Source organism: Gopherus evgoodei, chromosome 15 (genome assembly GCF_007399415.2).
Source record: "Gopherus evgoodei ecotype Sinaloan lineage chromosome 15, rGopEvg1_v1.p, whole genome shotgun sequence".
NCBI classification, from domain to species: Eukaryota; Metazoa; Chordata; order Testudines; family Testudinidae; genus Gopherus; species Gopherus evgoodei.
The window spans coordinates 2,767,690-2,780,711 of record NC_044336.1 but is presented as its reverse complement, the minus strand read 5'-3'; the positions used below and the strand labels follow the sequence as shown (position 1 = coordinate 2,780,711).

The 13,022-nt window shown below is 41.6% G+C and overlaps 1 protein-coding gene across 1 annotated transcript in view; it reads right to left on the bottom strand.

Moving 5' to 3' along the window:
• GLP2R (glucagon like peptide 2 receptor) overlaps positions 1-13,022 on the bottom strand; it is a 134,674-nt gene that overhangs the window by 23,755 nt on the left and 97,897 nt on the right. Inside the window, exon 10 of the mRNA XM_030534870.1 lies at positions 6,942-7,030. Within this exon, the coding sequence (XP_030390730.1) occupies positions 6,942-7,030 (89 nt within the window). The remainder of the gene's footprint in view (positions 1-6,941; positions 7,031-13,022) is intronic.

Here is a 13,022-nt window from a genome sequence, read left to right as displayed (position 1 = left end):
TCTGGGCTGGGTGTGAGGAATTAGCTTTATTATTTACCATAAAAACATAAGAACAGCCTTACTGGGTCAGACCAAAGGTCCATCTAGCCCAGTATCTTATCTTCCAGCAGTGGCCAATGCCAGGTGCTTCAGAGGGAATGAACAGAACAGGTAATAATCAAGTGATCCATGCCTTGTCACCCATTCCCAGCTTCTGGCAAACAGAGCCCAGTGACATCATCCCTGCCCATCCTGCTTAATAGCCACTGATGGACCTATCATCCATGAACATATCTAGCTCCTTTTTGAACCCTGTTATAGTCTTGGCATTCACAACATAACAGTTTGATTGTGCATTGTGTGAAGAAATACTTCCTTTTATTTGTTTTAAACCTGCATTATGAGAAGGAGTAAATATCACTTCCTTATTCACTTTCTCCAACCCATCATGATCTTATAGATCTCTATCATATCCCTCTTAGTCGTCTCTTTTCCAAGCTGCAAAGTCCCAGTCTTATTAATCTCTCCTCATATGGAAGCTGTTCCATACCCTTAATAATTTTTTTGCCCTTTTCTGAACCTTTTTCAATTCCAATATATCTTTTTTTGAGCTGGGGCGATCACATCTGCATGCAGTATTCAAGATGTGGACGTACCATGGATTTATACAGAGGCAATATGATATTTTCTGATTTATTATCTATCTCTTTCTTAATGATTCCCAATATTCTGTTTGCTTCTTTGACTGCTGCTGCACATTGAGTGGATGTTTTCAGAGAATGATCCACAATGACTCCAAGATCTCTTTCTTGAGTGGTAACAGCTAGTTTAGACCCCATCATTTTATATGTATAGTTGGGATTATGTTTTCCAATGTGCATTACTGCTAATAAAAGTTCATTGTTCAAGACTAAAGCTTGACAAGAGAATGTCACAGATATGGCTCCTTGAGGATAAGTATGAGACTATTTAGAGCCTGTGGTTGTGGAATACACAGGTACTAGTGTACACAAGTGCCCACAACAGATTCATGGTTACTAATAACCTTTCCATGCCTTGCAGCAGAGAATTGTCAACTTTATAGGGATTCTTCAGCTCCTCCTCTGGATCTGCAGGGAAATCCCCATTTTTTTGACTGTCCTTCCCTATTCCACCACCTCCTAGGAAAAGACAACCAGTCATAAATGCTTCATGTGCTGAAGGACCCTCTGGCATTCCCTCCCATCTGCAAATATAGGTTGGAGCACTCGAGAAATCCTCCTGCCTCATGTGCTCAGGGGAATATTGGGAACAACAGCTCCCTGTCATTCTGCGACTCTGTCTGGAGTGTCCTGCCCCGCAACCTGGGTAGGGGAGTCGAGTGCTATCACTAGACCTTGGAAAAGGTGATGAAGAGGTCCCAGGCACACAATGGGACAGGGCAGCAGAATCAACTGTGGGGCTCTGCAAAATGGTAGGGGGAATGAATTAATGATGTGTGTGTAGGAAGCAAGATAGAGCAAAATGAATTGCTGTTTGGTGTGTGGGGAGAACTATTAGTTGGTCCATGAAAGGGAAGGGCAAACTGAATTGTGTGTGAGAGGGAAGAGAGTGTGTGTGGGAAGGGAGAGTGTGTGTGTGGAGACAAGAGGGATGGTTAGTAGGGAGCCAGAATTTGAAGGTCCCTTGATTCATCCAAAAATTAGTTTCTAGGTTTGGGGGGGGTTGTTGTTGGTGTTGTTGTTTAACAAAATTCTGAGCTGCTTCTGTGCTGTGGTCTCTGTCATGGAATAAGGCAACATTCACAATAGACTCAGGTTTGACTGAAGCAGTGTCAGGCCTTATTTTGAGAACATCTAGTGAATAAGGAGTCAGGCAGCCATTGCATTGAGCTAACACTGACTAGCATCTGATGATGAGGTGAGGGAGGCCTCTGGTGAACCAAGACCAATAGGGGGTAAGTTATCCCAATTCAGTTATAACCTTTCCACAGGCTGCATTTACACTTCCCTTAAGGATGCCTTCCAGGCATCTTGGGTCTGGAATTGGCGGGGTAGGTTTGACGAAATTCCCTAATCTTATCAGGGCTATGGATAAGACTGGTGGGTTCCTGTGACTGATTAACTAGCCCATAATCCTCCCAATACACAAGGTATCTCATTTTCCCCCAGACTATCTAGAGTCAAGGATCCTTTGTACATGTATTTTTTCATGGCCATGGATGATAAGTAGTGAAGGTGTAGGCTTGACTCATCCAGGAAAGGAATAGTCCGTTTATGACTTTAACAGCAAAATGCAGAAGACCAGATGTACTCTCATGGAGCTAGGATGAAACAGTTTGACCATGACAGGGTTGATTTGCTGGATGATTTGCTGGACCCAGGTGTTCATGATCTAAATTTATGTGAGGGATGAATGGAGGTGAAGTTTCGTGATGACAACCATACCCAGTCAGCAATGATGAAATGAAGAGCTTCCCTACAGTGTCAGTCTATGCAATATTTGTAGGCACTTTTGGCTTAGTTGAGATGTTTTCTCAGTTCCTCTTGAAGATGGTACAAATGCTGGACTAGGTCAGTGGGTGTGGGGACATAAAACACCCTTCGTAAGGATGGATGGAAATGCAGATGGAAGCCATAGTTAGTGTAGAAGGGGCTGCAAAGGTTGAGACATAGAATTGTTATAGGCAAATATGGCAAAAAGAAGGAGTGGCTCCCAGTAGTCCTGGTGATAACTGATGAAACAATGAAGATATTGTTCAATTATTTGGTTAACTTGTTTGATCTGCCCACAGCTCTTAGGATAGTAGGCAGAAGAATTATATAGCACAATGTTCAGCAATTTAAAAAGTTCTTGACACAAATGGGGAACAAATTGTGGGGCCTGCTCAGTGATGATGCTAGATAGTAACCCATGGAGTTTGAAGCCACAAGTAAAAATGACCCAGGCTGTCCCTAAGCAGGGGAAACTATGGGACATGGGATAAAGTGGGATATTTAATAAGGTGATAGGTGATAACTAAGATGGTTCCACTGATATTTAAGCTGGGTAGGCCAATGATAAAATCTATGGCAATGGATAACAAGGGCTGGCATGAGGTCCCTGAGGTGTTTCACATGGGGATGGGAGGTGGGGCAGTCTTTGTTCGAGAGCAAATATTGCAGGAATTAATATATAACTTGATGAAAGGTTGCATCTTTGGCCACAAAAATATAGAGAAACTAGTCTATGTGTTTTAAAGTGGCCAAAGTTGGCAGCTAAAGGAGAATCATGGCAAAGTTTAAACACTTCAAGCCACAGGTGGCCTTGTGGGACATAGATATGGCCTTTGAAATAAAGGATCCCATCTTTGACGAGGAATCTGGGGTTAGGAAGTTGGTCACTGGCAGCATTCTGAGTCAGCATGACTTTTGTCGCAAATGGGTCATTCGATAACAAAGATGAGATGAAGGACAGCAAATTCCTATGTACTAAGGCATTGGCAAAATTACAGTATATAAGGATTCTAGAATATTCTTGAGATCTTTCTCCTAGTATTCCCCCTTAAGACATAGTGCGGTAAGCTTGCTGGGTTCTGGATGTCTGAATGGTATGTCAAAATGAAGTAAAATCTGGAAAAAAATAAAGACCACTGGTTTTTCACAGCATGTAGATATTCCAAAATTTTGTGATCTGTATATACCTGGGCCAGAAATTGGGTGCACATGGAGCTGATGCTGGGGTCCATGTTGTTATGATAGTACAGCTCTGATTGCCACTTTGAACATGTTTGCCTCAACTTAAAGGGTTTCACTGGATCTGAGCACCAGAATAGGTGTTGACAAAAATTATCCATTAAGTGGTCTAAAAAGACTGAGTTGCCCATGTCCATGCTAATCAAGTATTCTTCTGGAGCAGTGTAATCACAGAGGACACCAGTCTTTGGCAAAAATTGGCAAAAATTTTCAAATTTAAGGAAATGTTCAACTTCACATACATTTCTTGGGGTTGCCCAATTCGTGATCACAGATACTTTTCTATTGTCCGTGCTGATGCCACTTGAGAAAACAATATACAGTAATCTAGAAATTCCATGGACGACTGACCAAATTCACATTTTTCTAGTTTTGCGTAAAACCCATGCTCATGAAGCCATTCTAATACTATGTGAAAATGTGTTGGTCATGGAGGAGTTAATTTTCTGAGACGATAAGAATATGATCCAGGTAGATCACCACAAATTGATTTTAAATGCTTCTAAAAATGTCATTAATGAAATGCTGAAAAGTGGCCAGGGTCTCTGAATGACCGAAAGGCATCACCAGATACTCAAAATGGCCATACCACGTCTAAAACATGCACTTCCATTCATCACCTTTGTGAATTTGAACCAAATTATAAGTGCCTCAAAGGCTTGGTAAACAGCATTGTGGAGCACAGTCTGTTAAATAACTCAGTGATAAAAAACAAGGGGTATCTATTCCTAATGGTGATTCTACTCAAGGCATGATAATTAATGCAAACACATAGTCAGACATCTTTCTTCGTCGCAAATAATATAGGAATACTGGACAGAGAGGTCAACAGATGGATGAAATTTTTTTGCAAGATTATCTTGAAGGTGTTTCTGAAGAGCCTTGAGCTCTTGTTCCAGCAGAGGGTACATTCATCCAATGGGATCTTGGTTCCTGGTTGGAGATCAGTAGGACAATTGTAAGGGTGATGAGGTGGTAGAATGTCCACATTCTTTTTATCAAACATGTTTGCTAGATCTTGGTATTTTGCTGGGACCACAGGGACTGGGTTGGGATCTTTGGCCCTAACTATTCCAACAACATGACCTGGATGGGCATTGGTTGGTAGTACCTTAATTGTTACCACAATTATGGACATCAAAAGCATTTGAAGTACTAGGTTGATGGCTAATGTGTTGGGAAGAATGCACAATAGACGTAGTTGTGTCGCCTTCTTGGGTTTTGGTACTTGATCCCACAAGGCACAACTGTCAGCAGTAACTTGACTTGAAACGCGCTTCTTGTGCCCTCCATGAAATATGTGGATCATTCAATGTAAATCAAGTAATACTGAGGACAATTGGAAAATGCAGCAATTTGACTAAGGTGACTTCATGGTGATCCTGAATCATGACTTCAAGAGGGGTGGTCTCTTGGTTAACCAGTCTGAAGAAAGCAGGGCACCAGCAGGACTCAACATAATCAGGAGCAGGGTTACATTAAATTGGAACTTTATGTCCATGAAATTACTGGATTCACCAGAGTTACCAAGTGTGCATTGTATAGGGTTGGACAATGGAGGTTCCTAAGCTTATGCTAGGTTTGAATTTCAAGGGACAGGTAGCCACAAAGTGGTCAGATCCACCACAGTATGACAAAGACCATTTTGGTTACAATGCTTCTTCTCTGGACCAGTGAGATGAGTTCAAGTTGTGTCAACCCACATAGTTTCAATCACATGATTAGCTTGTGATGCCTGCAGAAATATCATCACATAGAAACAAGTTTGCTGGAATGAACTCTTTCTCTCCCGATGTCATTCAAATAAGCAGACATCAATCCAGATGCATAAATTGACAAAGGAGAATAGGGTCACTGGTGGTTTCCTCCAGGCCAACTCATCCTTTTCAGGTTTCAAAAGTGGGCAGTGTAGTCTGAAATGGACCAGCAACCCTGTTTTATGGAGTGAAGGGAGGCTTTGGCCACATGAGTGTAGTTTGAGTCATCAAATATAGTTAAGAAAACACAGATGAAATCATCCAAGTTACTCAGCATGGGACTGTACTGCTCCAGCAGCAGCGATACCTAATTCAGAGCTTCTCTGGTCAGTAGGCTATTTATAAGCCCTACCTTGGTCTAGTCTGTAGGGTATATAAGCAGCCAGAGCAGATAAAGTAGATGCCATTGATTCAGGAAATCACAAAATTTCTATCTGTCATGAACAAATTTATGCAGCAATGGGACTTAGGCCCCTATCTGATGGTACTGGTGATTGAGAAGCCTGGAGAGCAGTATTCTGTACATGTAGTTGCACCATTTGGTTCTGGAAGTTTTGGAGGTTATATCAGACACAGGTATGTTAGTGTTTTGAATTCCCTAGTAGAAATCACAAAGTGGTCTGCTCAAACTGTCATGGAACAGATAGCACTCACAATCAACACAGGTTCAGCCGAATCAGTGTCAAGCTTTATTCCAAGAACACAACACAGCACCTAATGGATAAGAAGCCAGGCTACTGTTGCATTGAGTAGTCAGACTGGCACTCACTGAGTTCTTCTATAGCCAATGTGGGTGGCCACTGGAGGGCAGCAACCTCTAGCGGGTAAGCTATACTAATACAATTACAACCCCCGGAACAGACTGCATGAGTTCCTTACAGTCCCATATGCCAAGTAATGCACAGCCTAGATCTGTACCTCGACTGGATCCCTCCCCAGGAAAGCTCAGCCAGCTGCAGGAAGTGATGGCAGTGATTCAAGAGGTGGCGCTCTGAGTCCTTCTCTCTGAGTCCTTCCTGTTCCCCAATACCACAGCATGGTACTAGGGCATGCTAAGGGATGCAGGTGACTCTGAAGGGGTTGCCCTGCCCACCCCCAGCCCCTCCAGGACCTGGGCTTAAGTCCTCAGCCCCTCAGATGTGAGAAGCTTCAGACGGTGATATAAGTTTTGAAAGAAATACAAAATTGGGGTTCTAGCCACTTATCACTAAAGATCCCTTATCACTTACTGCAAAACAAAATGTGCTTACAGCTAGAACTGGTACCTACATTCAACCTCCCCATATTTCCTCTCAAGTTTCAGTTGGCAAGTCATTATTCTTCTTTTCCTCTCCTATGACACTTGTGTTACTTGATCAGACTGGCTGCCATGCCATGCCACTTTGGTGGCTGTGTATAATTATATATCCTCCATAGCACTTTAGGAACTTTCTGAAGAAAAGGCACCATGGTAATACAAATGACTAGTAACACTTTGATATTTATCACATACCTGTATTTGTAATCATGAAAGCTCATTTGCTGGGCTTTGAGTTTGGAAATTAACAACTTTAGAATTTTTAGGAAGATGCAGAAATTAACCTTAAAAGAAAATATATATTGATTAGTTACAGTAAATGTCACTATACAGTAATATCAGTTATACATGCATATCTAATATACATCTGAAAAACTAAAAGAACATGAAAGTTGTAACATCAAGCAGTCAAAAGTTAGGAAATGTCAGAATTATGTTTGCCTGTGCAACCTTCATTCTGCTCCCTTGTGCGTATGTATTATGAGACAGTCTTTAACTATACTATCACATTTTAGTTTTTCCACGACTCCTGCCTCATTCAGTGAATGGGCAGTTATTCAATGTTTACTTTTATCATCTTCTTGCAACTTGTGGCTCCCAAGCCTCATTTAATACACACCACCAAAACCCTGAATTCAGTACAGAATTATTAGTTTCCTGATGGAGTTTTCTTTAATATTCATCATCATACTGTCTATGAAATGAGTAGGTGGTAATATCCCAATTTTACATGTGGGAAGTTGAGGCAGAGAGAGATTAAGACCAAAATTGTCAGAAGTATCCACTAATTTCAGGTGCCCAACTTGAGACACCTAAGATCAGAGTTTTCAGAGTCCTTAGCATTATATAGCAATGTATAAGTTCAAAGCACTGCTCCCACTGATTTCAACTGCAGGTGAGAGTACTCAACACTTGGGTAAATCTGGCCCTAAGGGCTCAAGATGGGAACCCAGAAAAAGAAACAATTAGTGGCCAGTTGTGAAAATGTTGGTTTAAATGACTTGCTAGTGCTACACAGGAACTCTGTGGCAGAGGCAGGGATAGAATCCAGTTCTCCAGGATTGCATTCAACATCCTTAACCAGCAAACCATTCTTTCTCTTCCTGAAACCCCCCTGCCTCATTCACCACACCACTTCCAACTCCTGCAACAAATGAGACAGAGTCCTGTGGACAACAGCCTCTTTCACTCCACGATTCTAATACGTCCCCAGGGCAGAGCCATCCTGTGCACTGAATGAGGCAGGAAAAAAAATGTGATCATGTAATTAAAGATGGCATGGGCAACCTTAATTCTGGAATGTCCTAGATTTAAGTGCTTGACTATATAACCATAATGTTCTTTTGCCATAGTTTTTTGTGTGTAATTTACTAGGTTTTTAAAATGCAAACTGAAAAGACAAAATTCCATATTGTGGAGCTATACTGACATCCACATGGTTCATCAGCAGTAGGGTTCATAAAGAAAACAAACAAACAAACCCTACTATTTTAATAGGAAATTGTTTTTTTAACTAAATAATTTTTTTTGCAAAAACTGTCTGCTTTCCACAGAAATTATCAATGTTTTATCAGAAAAGAGAATGCCTGGAAACCAAAATATTTCAGATTTTGATATTTCAATGAAAGTCTGAATTTTCCTCAGAAAATTTAAATGAAAAGAACAAAAATGTTTTGTTGAAATTTCTCTCAGAAACAAAACCCTTTTTCTAACTGACTTATCAGCAGGTTTGGAATGTTTAGATCCACTACACAAAGTGCTGCCACTTGAGCTAACAGCATAACCGATACTTGTAGCAGGTTGTTATCTGCTATGTGGAACAGCCACTACAGGGTGAGGAGACATATGCTTTGCCAGTGGGTTTCACAGCTGTTTGCTGACATAAGAGGGATGTAGAGACTCAAGTCTTCTGGCTTCAGTTTCAGGATTTGGAGGAGAGTGGATCCCTCCGCTCCCTTTCTGTTTCTATCCATCTCTCCCAACTCGGCTCCTGCTACCCTTCCCTCAGCTTTTATCCATCCCAGTTCTACCCCCATCTGTTGCTATCCACCTCACACCTGACTCCTGTTCCCCTTCCTTCTTTCCTCCTATCCACCCTATCACCCTTCCCTCACCTACCATATTCCACTCCCCCATTTCTTACTTCTCTGCATTCCAGTCAGGCTGATTCCTCTTCCTCCTCCATCTCTTTGTGGTGTAGGGAGAGGGGCAGGTTTTCTAATCCTGTAATCATTCTTGTGGATCTTCTTTGACCCATCTCCAATTTATCACCACCCTTCTTGAATTGTGGTCACCAGAACTGGAGACAATATTCCAGTAGTGGTTACACCAGTTCCAAATACAGAGGTAAAATAACCTCTCTGCTGCTACTTGAGATTTTCCTGTTTATACATCCCAGGATCACAGTAGCCCTCTTGGCCACAGAGTCACATTGGAAGCTCCTGTTCATCTGACTATCCACCATGATCCCCAAAGCTATTTCAGAGTCATTGCTTTCCAAGATAGAATCCAGCATCCTGTAAGTATGGCCTACATTCTTTGTTCCTAGATCTACATTTAGCCATATTAAAATGCATATTGTTTGCTTGATCTCAGTTTACCAATCAATCCAGATCACTCTAAATCAGTGACCTGCCCTCTTCATTATTTACCAGTCACAATTTTTGTGTAATCTACAAACTTTATCAGTGATGATTTTATGTTTTCTTCCAGGTCTTTGGTAAAAATGTTGAATAGCATGTTTTCTTCCAGGTCTTTGGTAAAAATGTTGAACTGATCCCTGAAGGACCTAGTGGAAACACACTCACTTGATGGTGACTCCCCATTTACAATTACATTTGGAGACCTATCAGTTAGCCAGTGTTTAATCCATTTAATCTGTGCCATGTTAATTTTATATCAGTCTCGTTTTTAATCAAAATGTTGTGCAGTAGCAAGTCAAACGCCTTACAGAAGTGTAAGTATGTTATATTAACACTGTTACCTTTACCAACTAACTTTTAATCTTATCCAAAACAAGTTAATGTTAATTTGACAGGATCTATTTTCCATAACTCCATGTTGATTTGTATTATTTACATTTATGACATTCTATACCTTGGGGGAATGTCCTGGAACCTCCATATTTCTCATTTTTATATAATCATGATCTTACATAAAAAGCATGCCTTGTAAGGTATTAGGGGAAAGGTTATGATGTGATGAAGGTCATTTTTCTATCCATATGTGTGTATCATTAATGCATATGAAGTTATAAGAATTGCATTGTATGGTGACCACTAAAACATGCTTAGTCTAGTTGTTGCCCAGTCTAATAGGGTTGAGACTTTAGACTGCATGCTTATATTTGATTTATTTTGGTAACTAACTCTGACTTTTTACCCTATCACTTAATATCACTTAAAATCTATCTTTTATAGTAAATACATTTGTTTAACTGTTGATCTTTACCAGTGAGTTTGTATGAAGTGTGTGGCAAATCTGTTCAGGTTTTGCAAAGGTTGGTGTATATCCACTTTCCATTGACAAAGTGGTGAACCACTTAATAAATCTGCACTGCCCATCTTGAGCAGTGCAAGACAGTATATTCCTGAGCTTCAGTGCTGGGAGCTGGGGGGATTTGGCTCTGGTACCTTTCTCTGTGAGATTCATGAGTGACTGGGAGCATTCATGCAACCTAGCTGGGTGTGGGGTCACCCCATGTGGTTGGGCTGAGTGATAACAGCACCTGAAGGAGTTTGCTGCTGATCACTAGCAAGGCATTGTGAGAGACAGCCCAGGCTGGAGAGAGTTCAGGGTGGCACAGTAGTCCCACAGTCACAAGCTGCACCCCAGGGAACCCGTCACAACATTATTTTCCTTTAATTCTTTATTAATCAAGTTCAATATCCACTGCTCCATTATCTTGCCTGAAATTACCTAGATCATCTCATTTACCCATTTTCAAAATTGGTACTACACTAGCTAACTTTCAGTCTTCTGAAAGTTCCCCAGTGCTCCAAGACTTACTGAAAATCAGCATTAATGATCCAGTGAGCTCCTCAGCCAGATCTTTTAAAACTCTTGAAGCAAATTCTCTTGCTCTGCTGATTTAAAAATGTTTAACTCTAGTAGCTTCTGTTTTACATCGTCCTGATAGTCACCCTGCTCTCAGTTTTAAAGCCCAGTGCTAAAGTGGCCACCAGCAGCTGGGAGGAGCAATCACAGGGAAAGTCATGCTTAGCTCCTGCAGCCCTTGGCTGGAGCATGCTCAGTCACTCTGAGGGGATGGCACCTGCACAGTGTGGTCAAATGTAGCAGCCAGTACGGATAGAAGCACGGTCCGTGCAGACTGAATCTTCAAAAAATTTAGCTGCTAACCTCTAAGAAACCACTATTGAGCATATGAAAACTGAGATTTTTCAGAGTCTTGGACAAATGTGGATTTTTTTCAGAGGAATTGTAAAGGGCACATCCATGACACTAGGGACTCTGTCTGCCAAATATTAAGTCCCTGCTCTAAAGTATGGACGCATTAAGGCTTCTCAGTGAAGAAGCTGTCAGGACTATTTTAACATGGACAAACAGATTTTCCCCTAATCTTATTTTCAGAAAAGGCTGACCTGTTTTTGCTGAAACTTTCCATATGAAAAAAAAAAAAAACTAATTAAACCTTCAGCCTGATACAGACACCTGACATGGGAAATTTCAGCTCAAACTGTTAAAGTCTGGCAAAGTTATAGGCAATTAAAAACAGGTTCTTCTAATGGAAAGTGTTGGGCAACCTTAGCTGTTGGTGGTGTGACCAGCTCCACATATTATTGTAAAGATGCTGGTCATGACTCCATAATTTAGTTTGAGATAAGTTTTGTACTCAAAGCAGAAATCCAACCTTTTGTTGTGCATGAAGAACACACTGTATTCTTCAGAAATTTGTAGCAGTTACTCTGTGAATACAGATTGATTTGTCTGAGCATTTACAAATACACTGTTAACTAGTTTATAAAGTAGAATTAATTTGAAAACAGGAGGTTTAATAAATTTTGCATCCTGTGTCACACTTTGTTTGGATAGTTTTTGCTGGCTTCCGTGCTTATTCAAATAGGACCTGGCTGGAGTTGGAATCTTGCTGAGGAAGGAGAATATCTCCACTGCAGGGGAGGCATCCATTGGAGCACATGAATTGGGAATTATGGACATCTACTATGACCCACTAATTCCCCCTACCCTCCCATATTCCCAATTTTTGCCCCTTCACTCCCTCATCCCTGTTCACCCTTCTTTTCCCCTTCATATTCCTGTTTATTTCCATAATCTTCCCACTGATGGATGTTTTCCCCTCCCCTTTCTCTGGTGTCTGATGATAAAGAGCATGGGGTGGGGGGCAGGGAGACAGTGAGGATGTGCAGGGGAAGAGGTTGGGGAAGAGCGCAGAGTGCAAGCTGGGTGTATATGGCAGAAGGAGTTGTTTTAGGGAAACTGGCACCATGCAAAGTGGGAGCCTGGGTGTGCAGTTGCAGCACACGGATGTGTCTGCACTCTAGGGGCTTCCACTTCAGCAGCATAACAAGTGAGCATGGATGACACATAGGGTAAAAGGTCAGAGGTAAGGTTTTATGTTGTTGTGTGAGTTGGATGAAAGGGCACTATTACTGGGAGCAGGGATAGCTTTATCCCTACCTCTCCTTATGCCACCAGCACAGCAATCTCACTGATGTACTTCAGCACAGAACCAGTGACACTGGGTAGCAAGGATTCATTGGAATGAATCAGAGGGGTAGCCGTGTTAGTCTGGATCTGTAAAAAGCAACAAAGAGTCCTGTTGTATCTTATAGACTAACAGATGTATTGGAGCATAAGCTTTTGTGGGGGAATACCCACTTTGTCAGATGCATGTGTCATGCCTATCTCACAGAGCTGGAAGGCACCCTGAAAGATCATTGAGTCCAGCCCCCTGCTTTTACTAGCAAGGTCAATTACTGATTTTGGCCTAGATCCCTAAGGGCTCCTCAAAGATTGAGCTCACAACCCTGGGTTTAGCAGGCCAATACTCAAACCACTGAGCTATCCCTTCCCCATGAAAACTTATGCGCCAATACGTCTATGTTACAGAGGCTTTGTCGAGGATTATCCGGCCTTCTGACTACTATCCCATGCTACTCATCTATGTGGGCACAAATGACACTGCGAGGTGTGACGCTGAGCAGATCAAGAGTGACTACAGGGCTTTGGGAGTACGGGTTAAGGAGTTTGGAGTGCAAGTGGTATTCTCTTCGATTCTTCCTGTTGAAGGTAGGG